Source organism: Xenopus laevis, chromosome 1L (genome assembly GCF_017654675.1).
Source record: "Xenopus laevis strain J_2021 chromosome 1L, Xenopus_laevis_v10.1, whole genome shotgun sequence".
NCBI classification, from domain to species: Eukaryota; Metazoa; Chordata; class Amphibia; order Anura; family Pipidae; genus Xenopus; species Xenopus laevis.
In genome coordinates, this window is record NC_054371.1 from 166,466,019 (window position 1) to 166,493,969 (window position 27,951).

At 38.2% G+C, this 27,951-nt stretch overlaps 1 protein-coding gene across 5 annotated transcripts; it reads right to left on the reverse strand.

Moving 5' to 3' along the window:
* Positions 1 to 46: 46 nt before the first annotated feature.
* On the reverse strand, positions 47 to 27,925 carry dgcr2.L (DiGeorge syndrome critical region gene 2 L homeolog). Of its 5 annotated transcripts, none has more exons than XM_041567005.1 (11): positions 27,737 to 27,925; positions 16,781 to 16,813; positions 12,796 to 12,918; positions 11,251 to 11,376; positions 9,342 to 9,561; positions 8,800 to 8,876; positions 8,468 to 8,644; positions 7,127 to 7,330; positions 5,135 to 5,287; positions 4,499 to 4,735; positions 47 to 3,111 (listed from the first exon to the last, which is right to left on the reverse strand). In XM_041567005.1, the coding sequence occupies exons 1-11, from the start codon at positions 27,741 to 27,743 to the stop codon at positions 2,852 to 2,854; spliced, it is 1,617 nt and encodes a 538-aa protein (XP_041422939.1). In that variant the 5' UTR covers positions 27,744 to 27,925; the 3' UTR covers positions 47 to 2,851. The 5 variants fall into 5 exon arrangements, with proteins under 5 accessions (XP_041422939.1, XP_018117478.1, XP_018117475.1 ...); XM_018261989.2 differs by lacking the exon at positions 27,737 to 27,925 and adding an exon at positions 23,695 to 24,035 and having other exon boundaries at positions 9,342 to 9,552; XM_018261986.2 differs by lacking the exon at positions 27,737 to 27,925 and adding an exon at positions 23,695 to 24,035.
* Positions 27,926 to 27,951: the final 26 nt, after the last annotated feature.

A 27,951-nucleotide genomic window follows, 5' to 3' on the forward strand; every position in this document is an offset into this window, starting at 1 on the left:
AAACACAATAAGATATAACTACTGTATGTGACGAGAAACAAAAATCTTTTTTTTTTCAGAATACAGTTTAATTTTGGCATTTGAATGAATGATTCTCACAGTAACAGAAGGAAAAAAAAACAGCAAATTGTGTAAAATGGTAAAAATATGATATTTTCACATGGTCTGTAAGATACAGTTTCATGTGTCATCCTGCAAGTTGTTTCAAAACTATTTACACACAGCCACAGGTTAGATTCAGTCACAAACTTTGAGGATGAGACCAAAAGCAGCCATGTCAAGGACATATACATTCCTATACTCCTCCTGCCATGAGAAGGACTACACATTCCTGACTCATTATAAAGGGATATGGACTCTTCTGTATAGAATGCAGAGTTGTGCAGTGGTGATACAAGCCTAGAGGAAAATGCACAATTCTGCAGAAAGGAAGATTGAAACCTGAAATCAAAGTGGTCATATCGCACTACAAACTGGGACAGATATTTTTGCGGTGCAAGAGCCCCATAACAATTAATCGCACTAGTGTTATAGACATCAACTAACTGCCATGTGAAGACATCATATGTAGAAATATTAAAAAAAAAAAAAAAGTTTTAATTTTTCATATCTATGTTCACATGAATTACGTATAATCAACATATCTCTAAGAAACACTAAACAATGGACCCAGCATAGCAGCCTACACATTCACAGCACAAGCTAGTTTAGAAACCATAGTCTTGAGCTCGAGCTCTTGCACCAAATAAAAGCTAGAACTGTAAACCTACATTTTTGAATCTGCACAAGTGGCACCAAAGCGAAGCACTGACATTTATGCCATAACTTTCCAAGATGACACTAACCAGGCTGGTTATAAAATGTGTCTAAAGAAGTGGTGATAAGCGTCTCCCAAACTAATGGGCCCCCCCTGCCTGTTCTGGATTGTCCTAAAACACTACACCAGGAAGGTGGCTACGTGATTATTTTATGGATCTTTACACATCTTCATAGGCTTTGTAGTAGCTGAGCTGTTAAACATCTTTCTATGCGCATTACAGCTATGCCATCGGGTGGGACCCAGCAAGAATCCACAGATCTAGTAAACAATGGGCATCTTGTCACCAAGGGGTAGTATTTTAACTAATGTTAGCTAGACTCTGATATCTAGTCATTTTTCCTTCCAATATCACTGGAGATGCTTGTCTTAGTCACACAATAATCAGGCTGCACTGTACTGGGGAAGACACAGACAACATCAATTGGCAGTGGAACCCATTAACTACTTCCTTGATTGTGCAAGCTCTTCAGGCTAAAGCATTATATGTGAGCAAGGAAGTCATTGAGTAAACCAATCCCAAAGATCATGAAGCTTTTGATGAATCTAGTAACCCCCAACCTTTAATTTTGTTCTTTGCACAGCTCAGCCATAAACAGAAACAACAGCAACAAAGTAGTAATGCCAAATAATGTGATATTGCTCTCATTTTTTCATTTTGGAAAACATAGACCAAGAAATTATTGATATATAGAATAAATTGTCACTTGCATTTATCCAATACCAACAAGTCTGTCTTCATTCTGGATTTCTATAGCGCTTCAATTATATATTAAATAAAAATAATTTTCCAAATTTTTAATGATTTACTTTTTAAAAAATATCTGAGACCCAGAGCCATGCTCACAAAGCTTATTTCATTCGATTTTACCATTAAACCGTTTCCAGTACATTGTCTTGTCATATGTAAATTATCATGGGCAAACATGATGATGGCGATGCATGGCATTCAAAATGGCAATATTAGCAAAGGAGATAATACCAGCACCAACAGCTCAAACTGTTTTACTATTACATTAACTCTCACATGCATGTTCTGTACTTGCATCTCCAAAAATGACCTTCCTACAATATACTCAACAGAAAGTCCAGCATCCAGATATGATAGGAGATACATATATCTTGATAAAGGTCCCAGGTTAGGACTGAAACGTTAATTCAATAGAACTAGGTTGGAAAGCTCCCAGTGTGCACTGGCTTTTGCTTACATACGTATATAGACAGCTGGAGATCCCCTGAACTAAGGCAGGGTTAAAATTTGGAGAAACACGAAGTTTTATTGCAAAGTGGCAGCACCTAAAATGGTGGAGTTGGGATTTTTTGGGCAGAAAAAAAAAAAATCTTAGCATCTGGTCCCGAATGTAGAGATTATCTAGACACTGCAAAACAAAAAAGGGTAAACATCCACTCACCACTCACATACCAACAACCTCATATTAAACATGTTCAGAGAAATATGTGGAGTTTGGATTCAAGACAGAGGTCAGAAAGCGGCCAAATGTGTCCATTTTCCCTACTGGAAAAAGATAATCCTTATGTCCTTAAAATTCAAGTGCATTTTCACTGCTGCACCCTCTGTGATGGAGTTCTGTGGTTAAGGATCTTGCATGATTATTGCAAGTTATGTAATTCAAGAAAACATAAAATCCAGTCCCACACTGTATAAAAAATGTAGAGGTGAGTATACTTTGTTCTTCCCACTCTCTCTCTGACAAAATAACACTTATGGGGGAATGAAGAAAGTGCAGTATTTGAAATGTAATATTTACATGATAGATCACTCTGGATTTCAAGATCAGGCTTGACCGCCTGCTTAACAAGAGCTGCCGGTGGAACGTTGCAACATGAGGCTGAGATCTTAGGTAGCAAAGGGGTTAACAAGAAAGAAAAATGACTCCAAATACCCCTAAACTAAGAATGTAAGTTCCAGGAGCTTAATCCTGCCTTTCATTTGGACATAGCTACATCCAAAGAGTGCACTGTTTTGCTTTGCCCCCAAAATCCAGCATGGCTGGCAGCCGTTGGTAAGCGGTTTTAAACAACAGTGTTGAGAGAGCAATTGCTAGGTGAAGGTCCAGATTGAGTATCAATAGTGAAGGCTTCATTCTGCAGGGTTTTGGGGGACACCAGCAAAGTACTACTGACATCCCCAGAGCTTGTGGTGTCACTTTGAGATTGGGCAAGACATGGCACTGCTGGGGGCAAGGGCTCTTCTGTTGTTTGAGGGGTGGATGCATTGCTACTGCTTGCAGTTGACAATTGGCCCAGGACAGCAGCTTGGTGACTCACTTGATCTGCACAGAAAAAAAACCAAAGATAAGATACAACAGAAGGACAGATAATGATAGGACGAACAACTACAATGCATAAATATACTATAGCCATTGTAATTAGTATAACTGCAGCTCAAACAGTTGTAATCAAGTAACTTCTGCTTGTGTTCATCTTGTATGAAAAAAGGTTCATCTCTAAAATTGAGCTTAACTGCTGTTGCGTGGGCATCAATCAATGCACTTTAGCTCCTCTCTTACTCAATTTAATAAAACAGCTGTTTTGTATGACCACTATCTAGTCCAAGGATTTCAGACAGCATGACAGGGAGCAATTGGACCAGCATAACTCATATCAGTAAAGCAAAATCAGAGAGCGAAAGCAAATAGCTAGGAGTCACATTTTACCCATTGTTACAGCGGTCTGAGTTTAATAAGGTGTAATATTTATTTTGGCTGGCAGTTTGTGTAATATGTTTTAACAAACAGATTATAATTAATGTGTGCAAAGATTATAGTTGCATGGCTTAAAAGAAACTTTTAGCATGATGTAGACAGTGATATTCTGATACATTCTGCACTTGGTTGTAATTTTTTTATTATTTTAGGTTTGGAATTATTTAGTTGGGTATACAGCAACTGTCCAGTTTGCAATTTCAACAATCTGGTTAGTAGGGTCCAGATAATCCTAGCGACCTTGCATTAATTTGAATAAGAGACTGAAATTTTAATAGGAGAGGGATCTGAATAGAAAAACAAGTAATAAATAGTAGCAATCACAATAAGTTTGTAGCCTTGCAGAGCATTTGTTTTTTTAGGTGGGGTCAGTGACACCCATTTGAAAGCTGGTAAGAGTCAGAAAAGGAAGATAATTCAAAAACTATAAATAAAAAAAAAATTAAAAATGAAGGCCAATTGAAAAGTTGCTTAGAATTAGCCATTCTATAACATACTAAAAGTTAACCTAAAAGTGAACCATTCCATTAATAAAGGAAAATAATACGGATGCACCTAATCCAGGATTCGGTTCGGGATTTGGCCTTTTTCAGCAGGATTCGGCCAAATCCTTTTGCCTGGCTGAATCCGAATTTGCATATGCAAATTAGGGGTGGAAGGGACATCACATGACTTTTTGTCACAAAACAAGGAAGTAAAAAATGTTTACCCTTTCCCACCCCTAATTTGCATATGTAAATTAGGATTCAGAGTAGGTATTCACCAAATCTTTTGCGAAGGATTCGGGGGTTCGTAAGAATCCAAAATAGTGGATTCGTGCAGCCCTAGAAAATAATAATTATTTTCTGTAGCAAGTAATAGTATGCACACCAAACCCAACCTTTCCCCTAATGTCGGAACAAGAAAGCAGGTGAAATATATAAAAATAAAAAACTAATTTTCAAATAATCCATACCTGGACTTGAGCACAGTATGATATCAGGACTAATGGATGCTTCATAGGGTGGGGGTGGATCATCTGGATGCTGGATATCAGAATATTTGTAAGCTGTATAAGGTGGAGGTGGCTCATGGAAGTGAAATGCCCCACTCTCTCCATCATCTGACAGATGAAGTGGTGTCAGGCCTGTGCCAAAACCATCAGGTCCATAGTCAAAGCCTGGCATTCTGCGGCCAAGATTGAAGTGGTGCACTGTGGAGAAAAAAAAGGAACATTGTCAATTTATGAAGAATAAAAGGAGTGCTGCAGTAGATAAGAACATGTATAAAGGAGTATGAATTTTTGTTATAAAGTTATATTTTTGAAGGGGTGGAAAGCTTCTGTTATTAAGTAATTTCATTAGGCACTTTCAGGAAAATAATGCGTGCCTGCACTAAGCTCATTATATCAAGAACACACAGACATTTCTATTCAGTCATGGAATTGGTTTGTTACCTTTTGAAAAACATCTACTAAAATGTAAACTGTAGCATAATCGGATTTTTTTTAGATAATGCAAGATACTTTGTCATATACTATGTATGTTATTCACATATTACTCACAACTTGCAGTTCTAGATTAATCCATTATACACTCTTCAGCATACTTACAGTTGGCTCCTATTAAGGACTCAATACGTTCCCTGCGTCTCTGTCTTAGACGATGAACCATGAAGAGCAGAAGAGACAGAATAAGGAAAGAGGAGATGCAGCTCACAATCAATCGCATACCACTGGCCATAGAGTCAAAAAGGCTGCTTCCATCTAAAAATAAATAAAATATGCAATGTGAGTAAAAATATATAAAGTCATAGCACATTCAAACCCGTCTTTTGAACCCCTGTCCTACTGCCCTATTCACCATGTTGTGCAGACTCACTTCCCATGATTTCCAACAGCATTAACTGTTTGTATTCCTATTCCACTTATTCATTTCAAACTTAAATAACAGGAAGGCGTTAAAAAATCAGGTAATAATAGTAGCATTCCTTTGACTCACTGGATAGCTGAAAAATTCATTTTATTATGTTCAAAATTATTTAATCTCTCATTTTGATTCATCAACTCTGCTGTGCAGGCCATAATCAATCAGCTATAGCAATCAAGATAGAATTCAAATCACAGAATACTATAAAAGCATTCCTACAAAATCACCACAATATGGGAATACTTTTTTTTTTTTTATATTGGAGTATAGCACTGAGCTGAACAGATTGGCTGTCCATTTGCATTGCTAGTCATATGGTTTTGCACATGTGTATGGTCTACTTGTATAAGGGCAAGACTGACAACTGCCTCACTAGATAGGAAATGGGACAATTCTTTCAACCATGAAGCACATTACCCCTTTGGCCAGTGGAACAATTTTATTGGAGAACTACTGCCCTGACAATGCTGGATACGTTCCTGCCAATTGATCTGACCAATAACATTGTGCCATTCCATAGTACTGAAGAACTACTACAAAACACAATTGGCTTCTGACAAAACTGACCTTGGTGTGTGCGAATATGATAGGGACCATAGAATGTAAACTCCATTGGTGTGAATTTATGTTATTGATAAAAAAATCTTTTCAAAGCATGCACAAACAAATATCTATATATCTATATATATCTATATATATCTATATATATCTATATATATCTATATATATATATATATATCTATATCTATATCTATATATATATATATCTATATATAGATGATAGATTACATACTTTGCAAAAACGAAGATGCACACCAGGATTTGGCAAAAAGGTTAAAAATCCATTTTTATTAATTTACATTTAAAAAGAGCTGGTCAACGTTTCAGTCTAATTCTAAGACCTTTATCAAGGTCTTGATAAAGGTCTTAGAATTAGACCGAAACGTTGACCAGCTCTTTTTAAATGTAAATTAATAAAAATAGATTTTTAACCTTTTTGCCAAATCCTGGTGTGCATCTTCATTTTTACAAAGTATGTAATCTGCCATTGAAGGTAGCACCCAGGTATTTCACTTTAACGGTGTGCGCTAGAAGCTTTTCGGATTGTAGATGATAGATTATACAAATTTGTGTTTTCATTTTTTAATTTAATTTATTTATTTATTTTTTAAACTAGGGACGTTATGTGGACATATTCCAAGGCAAATTGAAAACCTGCTTCCACCTAGTGGGTAATAATGGCATAGCAAGTGAAGTTATACAATTTATAGGAAGAAGTCTCTTTATTGTTCTTAATCCTGTTTAACACCGGTGGTTTAATTAGGTGTTACTGGGCCTCCAAAGCAAATTGACTTTAGGGCCCCAAAACATTGGTAATTTGACCTATTTCACCAAGATATATTGAAATTTCTCATTAATTGGCCCTTACTGGGGCCCCCTGCAACTACAGGGTCACCTTCCTCTGAAGATACTATTCTGTTTTAACATTAATTGTGCAGAAACAAGGCTCTTTAAAATAATCCATGTAGTTTATGAGAGAGCGAGCGAGAGAGAGAGTGAGAGAGCGAGAGCGAGAAAGAGAGAGAGAGAGAAAAAACATGGCAAAAGTCGCCACTTTGCAGCAAGTATAAAGACTGCAGGTCTTTTGCATGCTTGATTCATACACTGTACCTTACCTGGATCAAGGCAAGTAAACTTGCAGCATTCCTTGGGGTCCTTGCGATACTGCTGACAGCCCTGAGGTCTTTCACAAAGAGCAGCCACACACATTTCTGGCTCACCATTGTGGCATGTGCAGCTCAAGCATGGGTCATCTCCCTTAGGTGTAAAGTAGTAGCCTTCATCAACAATGTTGTCCTTGATATCGACACATGTCTGGCCTAGATACCCAAAAAAGTGGGGGAAGGGTAGGAACAGTCAATAATTATAATACAATTTGTGCTAGAAGTTAGTTACTGCATTACAGTGCAAACAATTGTGCTCAAATTTTAAAATGCTGTTTGTATCATTCAAATATGGCAGCCATTCACACACAGATGCTGATTCAAATTTTTACAGCCATTCAAGTTTTTATTCAAGTTAATTCAAATTAGTTTTCAAGGGATGTAAAAACTTCAATAGACAAATGTGGCCTCTAAAATCTGGTTAATTAAAGGGCACCTGTTGGGTACAAATGTTATCCTCAACCACAGGTGCCTGCATTCTAGTTGAGGACAATAGTAGTTTTCTTTCTTAAAAAAAAAAAAAAGCCCCCCGCCAGCGATACGCTACCCGCAGCTGGAGCTCCCGGTGCGAGCAGCCATATCTGTGTCTGGTCACTCGCATGCGCATAATGAAAATGTGCAATGAATGGCTCATTATGCGCATGTGCGCGATGTCACATGTGCGTTATGCACATGCCAGTGACACAATACGGCTGCTCGCACCAGGAGCTCCCTCTCGGTGCGGTAGCGTATTGCTGGAGGGGGAATTTAAAAAAAACAAACAAAAAAACTACGGTTATCCCCAACCGGAATGCGGGCTCTATTAGCCCGCACCTTTGGTTGGGGATAACATATTTACACAACAGGTGCCCTTTAATGTAGCAGTACATGGGAGTTGTCCTAGGCAGTTTTTTTAAACATTTTAATTGTTGGTATTTGAAGTTTGTTCATAAATAAGTACACATTCCAGTTTGGTACTTTTTCGAGTTCTGACGAAAAAAAATCTTTAAAATTCACAAATTCGAATTTTGATTAATATGTTGCATAGTGTATTAACCTAGAGTTACTCTGCAGCATGGGCCAATACACTCTTGGGGTTATGTACTGGAGAACAAATTGAAGGTTTTTGTTTTATAGGAACACTCAATGAAGTGAGACGGTGCACTGTTCCTGTATCACATTCCAGTTATAATCAAATACTGCTTACATTACAGTGTATTAAAACAAATTTAAAGTCAGAAAAAACTAGGGGCGATTCAAGATCAAAAACATATAAGTCCATGGCGCAGGAATGCCACCAGACTCTTTACTTACTTCGCTTGCAGAGGAAAGATGACTTTTCATAGCAGTTTTCTGCATACCAGCTGTGCAGACCCAGATGTCTCAAAGATGGCAGATGAAAGCATTGCAACTGGGCACACAAGATATTCTCATTGTCTGACATTGCTGTTCCAAAGATGGGCACGGGTGGCAAGAAAACCTCAGCAGATCCTACAAAATAGCACTAGGTTCAACTGTGGAATACTGTATGTTGCTTATTCTTCTAAATGTACAGACTACGGATTAAAGACTGCCACAAAACATTTAAGATCTATTATAGAAAATATTGCAAGCACAGACAAAACCAGTGACATAAATGCACTCACCTTTATATGCGACTTCCCAATGACCCTCCATAGAATGGTTCCTGCTGGTAATAACAAACTGGTATCCAACCCACAATCTATTTAGGAGAAAACAAATGAAGGATTCTTATATTCAGTGGTATAAAGAGGCAATAAACAACTTGTAAATAAATTAACCCTGGGATGAAAAACATTTGTCTAGAAGTTAAACAATCCAGAGGCTCACAGAACTGATGCAAGCAAGGAACACCTTGCACGTTTATTGCGGAATAGCACTGCTACCGCAATAAACATGCAAGGTGTTCCTTGTTTGCATCAGTTCTGTGAGCCTCTGGATTGTTTGACTTCTAGACTGGATTTGGGGTTGCCGGACCTCTACCATTGTGCACCAGACAGCATTGTAATTATCTCTTACAAGGGTGTGCGAGAGCCAGATCTCTTTTGGACATGAAAAACATCTGTCCCATGTTCCTTCTCAGCTGGTGGAGGAAACCCCTCAATTAGTCTAAGGTACAGATAAAATAGCACTGTATTTTCTTTTTAAACAATTGTTTATGGCCTACCTCTGCTGATCCTTCCTTCCAAATGGTCTTTCTTCCATGTCCCACTCTTGGGCCAAAATGAATTTCAGCTCCTGGTCTGTAGTGAACGTTGCCAGAGACCCATTTACCTTCTGACATGTTTGTACAGCATCCCAGTAATTTTCTCCTGATGAATATACCTTATAGCAGCTGGCTGTTCCTTCATAGTGATGCCATCCTGATGGGCATTTTCCTAGGAAACATGCACAAGAAAAAGGGAACACACCCCAAGATATAAACATCTTTGGAAAATACATCAATATCACAGACAACAAAACTTTACAATCTCTGATGACAGATTAATTAAGGAGCTAACGGATGACCAAACCTAAGTAGTATTTAGCATAGAAAAAATAGCACAATTCTATATATAACAAAACTATATCAGTCCTGTAAGGAAGATTTATGAGCATGAGCATAACTCACTTAAACATGTGAACTAAAAGGCCAAGATCAGAGTTACAGAGTAAAAATGGTCATGCTCTGCACAGCATGTTAAACCTGGATGGCATTACATGCAGGTTTTTTTAGGGACTTTTTTTTTGGTCTCTGGGTGATGGCTGCACAACTGGGCACATGGAAGATCAGTATTTGGCTCGGTGCTGCTGTACTGACATAGTGATAGGCTGTCAGATCAGTGAAGTTTCAGCTCTTGGTAAGTAGATTCTTTTTGAATACTTTTTAAAGTTGAACAGCATGTTTATTCCTCCATACATACATACATACATGGATTTTGATGCAATCAGTGAATTCATTGTTCAGTTGTTCTGAGCCTGCCATGTTATTTTTATTTTTTTCTTGCAGGTTAAGCTTGTGAACTATTTATTTGTTCTATTCCAAAGTTCTGTGTTTTCCCCATATAAACCTGCTTTAAAAGAGAACTAAACACTAAAAATAAATATGGATAATGGCTGTGGTTGCCTTGGACTGGTACAGAAGCCCAAAACATTATGTACAACATTTCTAGCTACTTCTTTAGTTAGGCTTCAGTTCTCCTTTGAAGAAGGACAGTTGAAATTACCGGGGACTATGGTACCACTGGCCAGTGCTCGTTAAGCAGAAAATTGCATCAGTTTTTCTCAGTGAGCACTATGGAGTGATCCTGTTCCTGCTTACTCTTCACGCTGGTGTGCATGTGAAGTAGAGTGGAAAACCGGGGGGGGGTCGAAGAGACTTTTGGCACCCCCAGTGATTTCTCCTTTTCTTCTTTAAAATCCAGGTAGTATTTCCTTGCTTTAAATCCAAAAACTCTATAGAGTTGGACTCGCTATTTTAATCTTACAGAGCAGTAACCTTTCCTCTTCAGCTACGGAATTATTATAGGGGTTCTATGCAAGGCTGTCAGAATCGAACTGCACCAATACCTATGCAGTTCTCACTTGACAGAATTTTTAAACCTGGTATTATCAAGCATACAGAAAAACAGGAGCTTGCAACTCAATAGATCCCACATACAATAAAGTGCAGATTACATCATATTTATTGAAAATAATACCACACTAGGGAAGTCTTGTGTGTTTCAAGATTCGGGGGCACTTAATTAAGGGCACACAATTTTTAAATAAATATTTAAAAGTGTTATTTTTGGTGTGTGCTTAACCCCCACCCCAAGAATGTTTTCTGTTGTTTTAAACTGTTTTAGGCAATGTCTTTTTGTATAATTTTTCAAAGGCATAAAACACTAGGGAGGCATGTATTATAATCTGGCCTTTAACAAGGTCTAGCCAATATTTCTTTCCTAAAATTGTCTGTGTCAATCACTAGATTCATGTCCATGTTTTAATAACCATCCATAATACTACATGTATTTATGGAGATTAACAAGAAATGTGCCAATTTCCTCTCCTGGTGTTTTATTTGACACTTAGCAGCACCTTTCAATGCAACTTACTGCTGAAACGGACAGGCTGGGCAAAATTCACTGTATGGAATCGAGGGGTTTCCCCACTCCGACCTCTGTTAAAACGTGTGTCCACGCTCTCTTTTCCATGAAATGTTCGCTGGTCTCCAGCCAGACCTGCCATACAATACTTAAAGTTAAAAGAGCATCATCTTTACCATCATTTTTATTGTAATTTTTTATGAAATGATTACATTCCTGATACAAGACGTCAGAAGCATCTTTTTTATTATTATTATTTTTATTAATTATTATAATTATTGTTATTGTGATTTTCTTGTGCACATACAGCAGTATTCAAGTTCAACAAACATCCATATAATAATAACAAGTGTCAGTCAATCATTTTACGGTCCACTATACAGATTTTCAAGCATGACATGGGTACACATTAAGTAAGGAACCAGATATAGCCTGCCATTGCTTATTCGGAGTTTCACAAACTAGCTTCTAACTTACATACAGTGTTTATTCACCTGGACATGCACATATCACTCCCCACTTATTTAACCCAAAACTAACCCTAACTAAACTACTAGAGATGTTTGTCTACCCAGACGTTCTGCAATTTATCTCCTCCTCCTTATCTTACCGATGAGTGATAATTCTGTTATGAGATGCCAAAATATTAGGCATGACAGCTCTTACCTGGCATGTATGGAAGACTATCAAAGCACTATAGAGGTCCACTGCTCTACACAGATGGTAGTAGTCCTGGCAGAAAAAGTACACTGTATATAGTCTGTAGTGCTAGACGTGATTATGACAGCTCCCGGTTTAAATGTTTTTTTTTGTTTTTCTTTTCTTTTCCTAGAATAGCTATAAATTTCTCAAGAGCAGCATCACTGGCATCCAAGCATGAAAAACATTTATGATAATCATGTTGGTGCGGGTAGGAAGTAGTTATATCACGCTGATTTAAAGTTAAAGTGATCGCCCGCCCCTACTGTGACATCTTCATCTGCAGGGCAGGTCTATAAAAGGAAACCGAAGTTGGGCTCGGGTGGGAGCAAGTGGTGGGAGGGTGGATATCGGGCGGTTGCGGGTTGGGAAAAACCCGACCCACACATCACTAACTCTTCTCTTTCTGCATCATTTGAAATCCTGGCAGGGAAGGAGGGACTTAACACTGATGTTACAAATTGTAACAACTTCTCCACAGCTTACAGAAAGCATGCAGGAACTACATAACCCACAATGCATTGAACTGTGATGTTCCAGGGAATTGTGGGGTTTGGAGGATGCAGGCTAAGGAGAGATGGCTGCTGATACAGAGTAACAATAGTCAGCCAGCTCAGCAAAGTAGCCAGACAGATCAGCAGGAGACCAGGGGGCCAGGCTTAGGAAACTGTCCCATAGCATTAAAAATCATGAAAAGTCTGCATATTTTTTAATTAATGACACTGCAAAGTTGCTTGAAATTGTTTTTACTTTTCAAAAAGTTTAAGTTATGTTTGTGTGGAGTTCCCCTTTAAGCTGGTGTGTCTGCAAAGACACTTGTAGATAAATAGAAGCACCAAAAATGTTTAGGCCTACCTGGACAGTTGACCTCATCACTCTCATCTTCACATGCCGGCCATCCATCACACTGCCAGTGCAGGGGGATACACTGTATGGTACCACTGTGGCAAGCAAACTGCCCTGGGGTGCAGCGCAGCTCTGCAAGAAGCAAAACAACCCGATTTTCTTCGTTTTCTAAGAATTGAGCTTGTACATATTTTTACATCACAGCAGTTGTACAGAAAATACAGTTAGTACAGAAAATCAAGCACAGGTATGGAATCACTGAGCTACAAGGCCGATATCCAGATGGCTAATTTTAAGCAAATAATTATTTTGAATTTATTGCCTTTTTCTCACATATGTAATAAAATTTAACCTTGTACATAAGCTATAAAAAGCCATATAGATGGCACAATTCTACAAGACAAATTAGAAAAAGTCAGAATAACATAAAACCTTTGTATCATAGATTCTGCCTTGAACCAACATATTCCTGATGGCAGTCTTAAGAGTATGGACAACAAGGTTTCCTCACGGTCTGCTATGAAGCAAACCATTGTTTTCACAAAAGCAGACAAAATTGCTATTTATTTATTTTATCTATAAGCTCTTTTAGCTTCTAAAAGGCCACTAAAATGACTTTTTTTTAACAAAGCAGTTTTTGCAACTTAAATATTCTGTCTCTAAGCCTACCATTTATAACTGGCCAAAAATTCTGCAAAGTGAAAGTTTCTTAAATTCAGAATAATTGTTGTCCAAAAGGTGCAGAGATTTTGAAAAGTCTAGATTTGCTGTATGTTAGATTTTTATGTACTAAGAGCATTTTTATATCTTAGACCTAACCCCAAGATATCCTTCAACCTTTCACACTGAAGTCTGTGGATAACGCATGATAATATTCACAAACAAATTCACCATTCGAATGTATTATATGTATGCGTTTATGAAATATACAATGTTAATTGGTCTAGTGCAGCGGATACCTATATATCTATATAGAAATATATGTTGCCTGCCACTAGCAGCAATTCCTACTAATGTGAAAAAAAAAAACAGGAGAACATCAGTTCTTACAGAATCCTATAGGCACAAATAACTGGATCTTTCAAGACCTAAGTGCTGAGGTATATGGGAAGATTATGCATTTTGTGACTAACACAGGTATTAGGCTAACAAGGAATGAGTATTTTCTCACTCAGACCAGAGGTGGAAAATTTTAAATGGCATTTGAAAACACCTTGGATGGTGTAGCACATGAACGTGCCACAAAGCAGTTTTTATTTGCTATAGCGTTGACAAATAAGCATATTTTTGGCAAACCAACACCATGGTGGATAAATAAAACAGGTAGGTGGTCTCTGGCAAATGATTTGATCACATTGTCCTGACCTGTTGGAAGAGGAGCACGTCCAAAACCCTATCCAATGAGATTTTTAAGACAGCCTAATGGATAGGCAGGAGTCAATATTGGCCTACGAGCTTCAAACCTAAGCTACATTTCATGTGCAGATAAGAAGAAAAAAAAGAACCATGCATGCTTCTTTGTGAAAGGCATCACACAAAATGTTAACCTACAAAATTCATGGAATGTGCATACTATACACGCTGCTCCTGTTTTACACATTCTATTTGAAAGTAAATAATGGTTCACATGTGAAAATGTTTTCCTCATGGTTCCACTTTAAGGAATATCAGCCCTTGTGTTTCTGGTCCCAAAGTATCCCATTAAAGCATGTTTACAGCCCCAAGACTGCCACGACTTCTTTGAATGAAAGCACACAATACATTTTGACAATAAAGCCTATGGCATATGAGCTTAAACAAAATGCTGGACAGCTCATACTAGAACTTGTACGTGAAGAGTGATTATACAGAGAAATCAAATTTTACATTTAATTCAAGCCTACCAGTAAACTGTACTGGAACTTAAGGTGGCCATTAAAGGGCAAAAAAAAGTTGCCCCTCCAGTCCAAGTTGGAAGCGTATGGGTCCTTTCCGATGCCCTGCCATTTTGGTATGTAGATGAACTGCACTGATGCAGTTCTTTCCTGGTGGGTCTCCGTAAACCCACAGTATGATCAGATTGTTGGCCTGGGGGCCATAGGCGGAGGGTGATTTTTGTTTTTTGGGAGGCTTATTAGAATATTCTACAAAAAGTGCACCACCCCAGGAGAAAACAAGTCCATGGATATTAGTGATGCACCGAATTGACTATTTTGGATTCGGCCGAACCCCCAAATCCTTTGCAAAAGATTCGGCAGAATACCAGACGGAATCCGAATATTAATTTGCATAACTGCAAATTAGGATTCGGTTCAGCCTGGCAGAAGGATTCAGTCGAATCCGAATTCTGCTGAAAAAGGCTGAATTCTGGCCGAATCCTGAACCGAATCCTGTATTCGGTGCATCCCTAATGGATATATACATTAGTCAAAGAAAATTTTATTTTTAAGAAGAGCAAAATAATGTGCATGAATCACCCACTTTTTATTCTTCTAGGCTAATATTATTTCAAGAGCATTGGACTCACACACCCAGAAGCACACAAGCTCACAGAAAAACACAAAAGTACAAATGCTCAGTCTCTATAAGGGCTTTAGCAGACGGGCAGATTCAGGTAAATTTAGTGGCCTGGCGACTAATTGCCTGTTGTTCGGGCACATTGCCTGCTAAAATGAAAAATCACCAGCAGCAATGCACTCGCGGCGCTTCGATTTCTGAAGTCGCCGAAGCTGCCTCACGAGGAAACTTCGGGTGCCTTCGGAAATTGAAGCGCCGCGAGTGCATTGCCTCTCGGGATTTTTCATTTTAGCAGATGGAAGGCAGTTCCGGGAGATTGTTGCCCCGAAGAGGCGATTAGTTTTCAGGCGACTTAATCTCCCCGGATCTGTCCGTGTGCCAAAGCCCTAATACACTTACATTAACATACACACAACCAAACATTTACTCAAACAACTTACAGACACCCTGAAAAACTCACAGGCAGGAGTCAGTCAGTCTCACTCTGACATCCCCACACTGGATTCACCGGATCAGTATCTGCCCCGGCACTGCTTCTCTTTCCTCATTCTGCTCCCAGTACACTGGTCATGTAACCCTCATTCCTTTATCAAAGCCTGATAAGCTGCTTCAGGGAAGGAAGAAATGCTATGCTAAAGAATTGTGCAGATCATTTTAGAAACACCCTATTATACTTAAAAAGGTAAGCATTAAGCAATAGTGCCGATTGGTTAGATCAATAACTGGGACTGGGAAGCTGCCCTTTTCAATCCAACTCCAACTTACTTAGCTTAAGCTCCTCCATTCACTGCCTACCTAAAGCTTATTCAATTGACCTCTGATGTTTTTCTCCTTCTCTAATTTATAGCAGTTTTTATCCAGATGGTTTGGGGAGGCTTAGCCTCCACAAGCCTTCATTAGAAATAAAATCTGACTAAGCTGGGGGCTGACACAATTTGAAGGCTCATTGGACTAATAAGCGAAAAAAATTATGGTAATTTATACTATGTGATGTATATAAAGATGTGCAAAATATCTTTCAAAAAAAAGAAAAGTTTAACATAAAATTGGTCTCAGAGACCATTTAGGAAATGAGCAAGCAGAATTTATTATAAAGTTAAAAGTAGTATAATTTATGTAGGTGTATATTTTGATTTACTACAAAAATCAAAATACAACACCTGGTGTAAGACATTAAAAGACAAAGGGATAAGTGAAGTCAGTAAAGAAATTATTGTGTAAATAGAGGTATGCGAAGCGGCACACTTGTTTCCACACTCCAGTTTTTCAAGCTTCAGTCTACATTTTTGTATCAAAATGTTATACTTGGCTACGAAATTCACTACAAAGCTTTATACACACCTTTATACATATGCTCCATGTGTTAGTACAAAAAAAAGAATTTGCAACTTGACAATTTTAAATCTACAAATTGAAACAATACATCTAAAAGCCTTTAAAATCTAACAACAATTCTACAATTCAGTCTACTCACTACCACAGCTAGAAGCATGCTCACCTGATTGCAGTCTTGCCAGAACTATTCGTGGACCTGAAATTTAAAATTTAAAAGAAAACTTACCAAAATAATTATAGCTATAATCGTAATTGTCCACATACCAATAACTGATAAAACACCAATCTTTTCCATAGCCTTACATACCATAGAGTGAAATTCTATGGCCTGGACACAGAGGGTTATTTATCAGACAGAGTTGTGTTTTCCATTTTTTAGTCAACATTTTCGGGTTAAAAAAAAAATCTAAAAAAACCCATTTAAAACTCGACCTTTGATAAATAACTCCCTTAAAGGGATTCTGTCTTGATTTTTATTGTTCATAAATTAAACGGTTTATACTACAAATAATTCACTCAATTCAATGAAATTGAATCCCTAATATATATTCTATATATTTTTTTAATTGTAATATTTGTGTGTAGGCAGCCATCTCAGTTCATTTTGCCTGGTCATGTGGTTTCAGAAAGAGCCAATGCTGCACAATGGAACTGCTTTCTGGCAGGTTATTGTTTCTACTACTCAATGTAACTGAATGAGGTTGCAGTGGGACATGGGTTTTACTACTGAGTGCAGTTCTTATATCTATGAGGGAGCTGTGATCTGGTTACCTTTTCATTGTTCTGCTGATGGGCAGTGGGGGGGGCGATATCACTCCAACTTGCACAGTACAGAAGTAAAGAGTGACTGAAGTTTATCAGGGGACAAGTTAAATGACTGGGGGCACCTTGGAAAATGACAATATGCCTAGCGGCTAGCCCCATGTCAGATTTAAAAATTAAATTAAAAAAAATTTAAAAAATCAGTTTGCTCTTTTGAAAAAATGTATTTTGATACAGAAGTCTGCTGGAGCAGCACTATTAACTGATGCGTTTTGAAAAAAACATGGTTTCCATGACAGTATCCCTTTAAGGTACACGGTGCCAGCACTACAGATATTATATTTCCAGGTGAGATTGAGTGGACTGTCACATATAAAAACGCACACAGATCTAGCTTTTTTTTATTTTAGTTTATATAGATGTTAATGTGAAGATGTGAAAACCTTTGTGCATGTTTATAAACAAATGTATGAAGCAGTCCTGATTTGTGCATCTAACAAAATACAACACTATTTCAGTATAAAAGATTACAAGAAATTTGTTTGAGCTTGACACATACAGTACACATAAGTCACAAATCCACACGGACTACTCATTTTTCCTGTTGGCACTCTGAAATATCAAAGAAGCAATTACCCAGTTTCATGAAAATAATTTTTTTAGACATGTGATATCATGTATATTGTAACATGTAAGATCAGCTCAAAACGGTCACACACATAAATGTCACTATCATTATTTGAACAAACTGTACCAATATTCTGTGTGTATTAAGAGGAAAACAGCACCATCATGAAAAAGTTGTGAATATATAACCAAAAACAATGCTTAGTAAGTTAATGCTGTGAAAAAAAATACTTATAATATAAATAAGTGTTACTTTATCTAGTAGAGAAAATATTTGCACATGTATCCACTTCCTTTAAGCTGACAGTATGATTGGAAAATGAAGCAAGATAAGATAAAAGTCGAAACCTCGCTATAATAACTGTGCAGCCATTGGAGATTTCAAAAATGTCCCCATTTTTCATTGTACTTATTATATACCTCAAACTGTGTTGTATGTTTTACTGCCAAATTATGCTGTTTTGAAAAAAAAAAACCAAAAAAAAAACCACTAGTTAGCTGAAATGTTTGACATAATGTCTTTTTTCCTTCAATTTAATTTCTCTCTTTCACTCATCATATAAGAGGACAGAAAGGATTTCAGACTACGGACTATAAGTTAATGTTGCCACCAGGCTGCAAATGATGCTTGATGCCAATGTTATCTACAGGAAAATAAGGAAAAAAAATAGGCAGTATCAGACGAGAATGAGTCAGAATCAGTAGAAGAAAGCATACAAAGGACCCGGATGTGATAGAAAAAAAGGAAAAAACATAACTTTTTCCAATGTTAAGGGCAAAGACACCTAACTGTATTTATAATGATAGAAAATGTACTTCTACACATTTGTTAAAAATGCAATGGTTTCTGCACTGCTGGTTCTCACTCAAACAATGCAGCAAAAACCAACTCTCTTCCAGACAACACTTACATTTCCACGCTTGCGTATGCCTGGGCTGTTAATCAAGCTGTCTTCTGCTAATCTGTTTCAGTAGTTATGTGCAGAGAATGATAATATTGTATTAATTCATTCGTAGATCAATCTTCAAGAGGCTACAAAGTGATGCAGTTTTTCCAACTATCTGCCAAAATTACCTATTTGGAATGTTTCACATGAAGTGAACATAGTAACATAGTTCATATATGTAACAGTTACAAGGTGAACTAGGGAAAGGTCGAAATCCAGAATGAAAGAAGAGCATAGACATTGGAAAAAGAAAGTACAGCTGAAAACATTTCCTCGCGCTTCTCCTAAACCAGACAAGGAACACTTAAACAAATGCAGGTAACATAGGTAAAAATCATTGCAAAAGAAACTGCATTGTAACAAAAATTACTGCATTACTAATGCCCTGCACAAATATATTAAAAGAGAGTACAATTTTTTGGAAATGGAGAAGCGAGTTGACTGCCTCCAGCTAAAGTCTTAACATAATTGGCTTTTCCTGTCTCTCCTCTAAAGTGGGTCAATTTGGTACATTAAGTCGCTGGTATTAATCTAACAATTGAAATATCAGCGATCTGAAGGCAAGAGAATAAAGCCACAAAGCATATGTCACTGCAGAGGTTTAATTAAAGGTATTTCTGAAAAATAGCTAAGCAGATGTCATAATCAAAATGAATGTGTTTTGTTTATTTCTACCCTCTGATAAACATGCCACTAAGTTTCTGTAAAGTAGCATAGTTTAAGGTGTGGGAAATTTGCTGCTTACACAACAGCCTCTAAATCAGCAGTTCAGAGACCACCTTATGCAGAATTCACAAGATCAATCCTCTAACACAAAATTTGGGAGAAGCTGTAATATAGCAATTATGCATTACAATTGAAACTTTCCTTGAATTCACTGCGACCCTTGATAAATCTGCCCCATACTGTATTGCCAAAAGTTTCCAGACACCTGCCTTTCTAACATCTCATTTCCAAACCAAGGGAATTATTATTCCAATTGTAAATTGTGTCCAGTGCACCTACTGATGCAGGGGAACCCTGGAGCTGCCACCACCTCAAAGCATCACAATTATGCTGGAATTTAAGGAAAACCACAGCATTGTGGGTTAAAAAAAGTGCGAACTTGCAATTTAAATTGCACTTTATACACTGCACTTGTCAGCCCTACAGTGGATCTAGAACAAATAATTGATCAGCAGGCTAGGCTTTTAATGCAAAACAGTAAAGTTAAAGGAACATCAAAAAATGAAAGTGTTTTAAAGGAAAGAGAAGTGTTGTGCTGCACTGGTAGAACTGGTGTGTTTGCTTTAGAAACTCTACTATAGTTGATATAGTCTCCATTGCTACACAGCAGCTTGTTTATATAAACTATAATAGAGTTTCTGAAGCAAACACACCAGTTGTACCAGTGAAGGGCAACACTATATTATATTGTCATTCCTTTAAAACACTTTATTTTTTTGGTGTTACTGTTCCTTTAAGTCTCACCCCAACTAGTATTCAAGTTGGCTGCCCCTTCCTTTGCTTTAGGTGGCAATGCAGGTTCAAGTTTTAACCATTATGGACACAAGCTCAAATCAACTCTGGGCGAGAATGATTTGTTTTAGTGCTACAGCAGTTTCTGGTTTAGTTGTTTGATATTCATTCATTTGTATAATAATACAAACATAACTAATAAAACTGTAACATGTAACTTCTATCAAGCTATTGTGGGTTGAAACAATATCCCAAGACCTGACACTGCACATGGCCTATAAATAATGTTCAGTCACATTAGAAGACTTAAGTGCTTCCTTCATTCTGCAGTTGTTAAGCCTAAACCTGTCAGCTCAATGTCTAGTTTTTCTAAAATCACTGGATTACAGGTGGCCAATTTATGTTAATGTATAACTGCATGTATGACAGCAATAAACAAAGATTGCTCGCAATTACTGTAGTGTTGTCTTAAAATATGATAACTCATTCAATTTATCAAGTATAACAAATTAAAGCAAGTCAAGCAAATACAGCAATTATACTTAACATGACTCGTAACCGCAAGTATTAAATCTATTCTGAAAATTACAGAATAAGTAGATGTTAAAATCTGGTTATGGTGAAATGTTAATTTATATTATACCGAGCTGTGGAGTCAGAGTTGTGGAGTCGGGAGCAATTTTGGGTATCAGGAGCCAGAGTAGCAAAAATTTACAGACTCTGACTCCTAATAACTTTAAATACAAGCACTGAAAATAATCAAATCAGATTTAAGAGTTTCTGTGAAGGAGGATATGGCAGAATTCTGTTTCTAAAAACAGTACTTTCGTTAATTATAGGGATGCACTGAATCCAGGATTCAGCCTTTTTCAGCAGGATTAGGCCGAATCCAAGTCCCTGGCCGAACCAAATCCAATATATCACATGATTTTTCATCACACAAACAAGGAAGTCAAAAATGTTTGGAAATTTTTCTCTTTCCCTCTCGTTTGCCTAATTTGCATATGCAAATTAGGGTTTGAATATGGTTCGGTATTCGGCGAACTAATCCAAAAATTCAGTGCATCCCTAGTTAATTTGGAATTGTATTTAACAGCTATTCTACAGATATATGCCAGGTTAAATTAATATGTAAGTTGTTTTAAATTTTACAATTATTTTTGGTTATTATTTTCATTCGTTTTATATCGTGGAATATATATAAAGGTTTATATTTTTGAGCTTTGGCAGTGATAATTCCTTATGTTGTGTACCTAATTTCTTGTTATGAAAATGGAAAATATATTAGTATAAAGGAAGGGTAACACCAAAAAATGAAAGCAATGAAAGTAATTAACTTATACAATACTGTTATCATACACTGGGAAAGCTGTGTGTTTGCACAGATTACATAATATATAACAGATAAAAGACCGTTGTATTGGACAGGGCTGATCTTTTATGTGCTATGAAACCTGTGCCTTTTTCCAGTTCGAATGGCTGCCCCCCTGACTACACAGCAGCTTGTTTATATAAACTATAGTAGTCTGTCTGAAGCAAACACACCAGGTCTACCAGTGCAGAGCAACAGTACAATATAGTTTAATTAATTTGATACACATTCAGTTTTTGGTGTTGTTTCTTTAAAAACAGAGAAGTCCAAGTCAGTGGTACCATAAAATGAGTCGGAGTTTAAGGATTTATGTACCGACTCCATAGCTGTGAAATTATATCAACTGTATCTACAGTTAAAAGATGCAAACGTTGATGCCTATGTGATACAGCACATTGCCTGAAATTTCTTTCTCTGGCTTCCAGAGACACCAGCATTACCACTTTTTATCATAAAAATGTTCATTAAAGCATGGGGTGCCATCAGCCAAATAGCTTAGATCATTTCTTTATACACTCTTTTATTGTTCACTTTCTCTAATCTATATAAAATACAATTGTAGAGGTTAATAATCAAACTTTGCTCTTCCAAAAGCAGAAAAGGGAATACCCCGTGTGCAATAATTCCAGCTAAGAAAATAAATGGAGACCTATTCATACAGTACTGCAAACACAGCAGAACAACAAATGCCATTCTTGTGTCAAGGAAACATCAAAACAACCAAAGCCTCAAATGCATGATATAAAAAAAAAACATCTAGTCATCAACATGCAAATATCGGTGTGAACAATGCGAATATAAAATATGCAGGATAACGTCAGGGGAATATATAGGGACAGACAATAGGTACGCGAACATCATAATGCCATAAAGCTGCCAGAAACATAGTGACAAGAACACGCTGCTCTGTTATATTTATGCAGCAGGTGCAGAACAGTCATTTCATTCATGAACTTTGGGAATCAAGTGCTCTGTAGACGACTGTAGGGCTCATGCGGTTTCAGCGAGTATGTACAGCAGAGAGAGATCTATGGGATGCACTCCAACTCAGTGTCAGACTGGGACACAGGGGGCCCACCCAAAAACCTTAGACCAGGGGCCCACCCAAAAAACAGACCAGGGGCCTATTATTCTTCCTCTCCCCTTACTCAACCACTAGTCTCTTTTTTTTTTACATCTATATCTATTAGTCTATCTATTTAGCATCTTTGTTCTCATATAAATAGGGAATTGCCATGAAAAAGGCCAAATGTCTAGCAGAATGAGGGCCCACTGATATCTGGGCCCCCCGGGAGTTTTCCTGGTATCCCGATGGACCAGTCCGACACAACTTTACAGAAAAGAGCCAAAGCTTGCAGTTTAATGCAACAACTAGAGGTCCGTAAGTCTGAAACCTATAAAATAGATCACGCTTTTATGTTTTGAAGAACATAAATGAATTAACTTTATGCAATATTTCCAATGTTTATGAATAAAGCGGAAACAAAGTGACATTGTGACAGTTTGACAAGAGGAAGCCGGTGGATGGATGAATTGGCTTTTGTCTCCGCCTCCAAGTGGGTGTTTGAGCACAATGCCATCACGGTGATTAAAAGAACCATTGGCAGAGACTGAAATTCTAGGAGAGGGAAAGAGCTGCCTTTGGGTGCCACCATGATTGTAAAGGAAAATACAGGCTTCACCGTCTGTTAGCAAGCGACAGCAGCAGTATTATGTGAGAGGTTAATCTGACACACCCTTACATTACTCTTACACTATGAAATCCCCCCAAACCGGAGAATCCTTATTCTGATCAGTCAAGGTCTGTGGTGGATACTGGCAGAGTGAATACTGGACGTGCCTACAATACTGCTTCTGGGCACGAATACCTCCGCCAGGAGCGCTCCTAGGCCTCGCACTTGCTCAACTCACCTGGCCGCAGCGGCTCAGTCAGTGTAAGAACAAGCAAAAAGAGCAGAAGGAAGGTGCCGCTGTCCGGTTTGGGCACCATTTATCCTCCGTTCATCCTCAGCCGCAGCAGCGAAAACCGGGGCACTCGCCGGAGAAGGTGAACAACTGGGCGCGCTATGACACGCTCACTACAATGAATGCAAATCTTAGGTCTCCAGGGACATTCTTCAGCACTGGGCTCTCGGTACCGGTAGGCACCCAGCCTCAGTTACCGCCGGGAACAAGATGGCGACCTCCGTCCCCCTCACAACAAACAGGCCTCTCCATAGCCAATCAGAGCGCATAGGGAGGGACGTACCGATTAGTTCGTGAAAAAGGAAGTGAGTGAGAGGAAGTCCTAACGTCACGTGGGAGAACTGTGGTTCTGCGTAGATCAGATGGGAGATTAAAGCGGAAACCTAAAACGCTTGATTAAAAGGGATAGTCATGGGAAAACGTTTTTTTTTTTTTTTTTCAAAACTCATGAGTTAATAGTGCTACTTCAGCAGACTTCTGCACTGAAATCCAATTCTCAAAAGAGGAAACAGATTTTTTTTTTTTTAACTTGTTTTTATTAAAGGTCGGTCATGTACATCAATGAAAAACATTTGGACCTACCAGAGGTCCGAAACAGTAAATAGAACAACACAGAATAGTACGTACATGTGTCATAAAGTTAAAGAGTAGATAAAGAAGAAAAGAAAAATTGAAGAATAAACATATAAACAAAACTATTTGCTCTGATATAGCAAGTTACAGAGTACGGAACATTTCCATAGGTCAAAGTCAATTACCTTAGATATGAGGCCAGAAGCCTGTTAGTTCGTTGAGTCCTGGGGGGCGATCCTGGAGTTGTCACATTCCCATAAAGTATATTTTGAATATATTGAAAAGTTTCTAGTAATAGTGGGTTATCGCTAAGAGTTTCCAAGTCATACCAAGTGGTATTCTGAAATGTATACGTGGTCAGATACTTAAGCGATTGTGGGAGGCTAGTGATATATGCGTGCCAAACAGAGAAGAATTTATCTACCCGCTCTTCTTTTTTGACTGTGGCTTCCAGCCAGTCCATATGGAAGATGTAGTGCAAATTTGTTTAGTAAGTAGAAGGGATGGGCTGTCTTCAGAAAGCCATTGATGCAAAATTGCCTTTCTGGATGCTGCTGCCAACCTGATCGCTAAGTGCAAACAGATTTTTTAATATAATATAAATTTTGAAATCTGACATGGGGCTAGACATATTGTCAGTTTCCCAGCTGCCCCCCAGTCATGTGACTTGTGCCTGCACTTTAGGATAGAACTACTTTGTGGCAGGCTGTTATCTCTTAACTTAATCAGTCTCAGTGGGACTTGGCTTTTACTATTGAGTGTTGTTCTTAGATCTACCAGGCAGCTGTTATCTTGTGTAAGGGAATTGCTATCTGGTTACCTTCCCATTGTTCTTTTGTTAGGTTGCTGTGGTGGAGGGGGTGATATCACTCCAACTTTCAGTACAGCAGTAAAGAGTGACTGAAGTTTATCAGAGCACAAGTCACATGACTGGAGGCAGCAGGGAAACTAACAATATGTCTAGCCCCATGTCAGATTTCAAAATTGAATATAAAAAAAATCTGTTTGCTCTTTTGAAAAACGGATTTCAGTGCAGAATTCTGCTGGATCAGCAATATTAACTGATAAGTTTTGTAAAAAAAAAAAGTTTCCCAGCTGCCCCCAGTCATGTGACTTGTGCCTGCACTTTAGGATGGAACTACTTTCTGGCAGGCTGTTATCTCTCCTACTTAATGTAACTGAATCAGTCTCAGTGGGACTTGGCTTTTACTATTGAGTGTTGTTCTTATATCTACCAGGCAGCTGTTATCTTGTGTAAGGGAACTGCTATCTGGTTACCTTCCCATTGTTCTTTTGTTAGGCTGCTGTGGGGGAGGGGAGATATCACTCCAACTTGCAGTACAGCAGTAAAGAGTGACTGAAGTTTATCAGAGCACAAGTCACATGACTGGAGAAGGCTGGGAAACTAACAATATGTCTAGCCCCATGTCAGATTTCAAAATTGAATATAAAAAAAATCTGTTTGCTCTTTTGAAAAACGGATTTCAGTGCAGAATTCTGCTGGATCAGCAACATTTACTGATAAGTTTTGAAAAAAAATGTTTTCCCATGACAGTATCCCTTCAACAGCAGCAAATAACATATTGTCAGCATGTTTTCTTACATGTTAACAGTTTTCATTCTACAGGTTTCCAGAGAGCACTGAATAACATACGACAGCTGTTTTTTTAAATTCATTGATGATTTATTTAGGTCATTTTAGCATTAATTTAATTGCACCCAGATTATTTAGAATCTGCTTTTTTGAACAATGGGATTGCAACTACAAATATGTCTAACTCTTTCCGGAAATTTTCAGGTTTTTGGGCACACCCCAACCATTGCCACTTGTGCCATAAAACCAGTCCAATGCCCACTTGATATGCCGGTTACCCACCAAAGAATTGGAAATAAATCTGGAAGTTCATTCTATAGTGCCTTTGTGCCATGCTGTAGAATTTTAAAGCAATAGGCATAGAAGAAATCATGCTGTCCATGTGAAATAAAACGCTTGAAAATGCCTTTTGAGTATAAATACCTTGATGTCACTTTTATTTTGAACGGTCTGTTCTATTCTCATTTGCCCATCAGAACTAGGATTTATATGTATACTGAGCCCACAGCTGACCAAAATAGTTCAAGACCTCATAGGAGTGCACCACACAAGATGCAAGTAAAATATATTCATTTGATTTCCTTGAAATACTGAGCTGCACATACAATAACCACTCCTTTTACAATTAATAATGAATGGGGCCCCAATGAAAACCGAAATCCCCTGATTTACATATCTTGGGCCCCCTCTGACGCAGGGCCCTTGGCTCCAGTACTCTTTGTACCTAATCCGTTCCACCCCCATGGTGGCTTTGTCAACTCATATCTACAACCATTGCCAAAACCTGGGGCCTTTAGAATATTGTGCTCATTTATAGCATTATTGCTCCTAGGATACTGCAACTTCCTAATAACCAACCTCCCACATTCCTTCCATTCTCCTCCTTCAGTAAATGAAATCTGTTGCATTAGTTTGCTTGCTCCTTCCCTGTGAAAACCTACGTATGTTATGTAGTCCCCATGAGGTTTTTATTATTATTAACATGTATTTATATAGCGCCAACATATTGCGTAGCACTGTAAAGTAACTGTGATTATACAACTACATCACATGAATTACATACATAGAACATATGGAGTAACAAACATCACAATCAATACAGGTACAAAGAGGTGAGGAAGGCCCTATGCATAGGCATACAGTCTAAAGCAGGGGTGTCCAAACTTTTTTCACCAAGGGCCATATGCGGTAAAATATACAAACAGCCGGGCCACTCACTGTGGACACGCCCATTTTATGGCCACACCCCCTGATTACCATGTTCATTTTACAAATTTTAAATAAGTAACACACACATACAAACACACAGACAGATACACACACACAGTGACACACATACAGATACACACACACACATACAGTGACACACACACAGTGAAACACATACATATAGTAACACACACAGACACACACACACACACACACACATACAGTGACACACACACACACAATGACATACACACACACACACACACAATGACATACACACACACACACACACACACAATGACACACACAGTGACACATACAGTGACACACACACACACAATGACATACACACACACACAGTGACACATACAGACAGACACACAAACATACAGTGACACACACACACACACACACACACAGTGAAACACATACAGACAGATATACACACACAGTGAAACACATACAGACAGATATACACACACAGTGGCACACATACAGATAGACAAACACACAGTAACTCACACACTCGATCTGTAACTGACTCCCTTGCCCGACTGCAGCCTCACTAAATCCACCCCTCCCCCAAGCCAAGCACCGAACAGTTTTACTCACAGTTCATGAGAACATGCAGGAAATCCAGGCCAGGTTAGGCAGCAGTTGGAGCCATGCTTTCAGTTTGTTTACTGGCTCCCCCTCCCTCCCCGCACTACACTAAACTCCAGTCACGGGGAGGGGAGGGCGGAGTTTAGGACAAGCTCCTGTAGCTTCTGTGAAGCACTGTAGGTTCCGCCCCTCAATGACGCCGTGGTAGGAAACTTTTTTTTTTA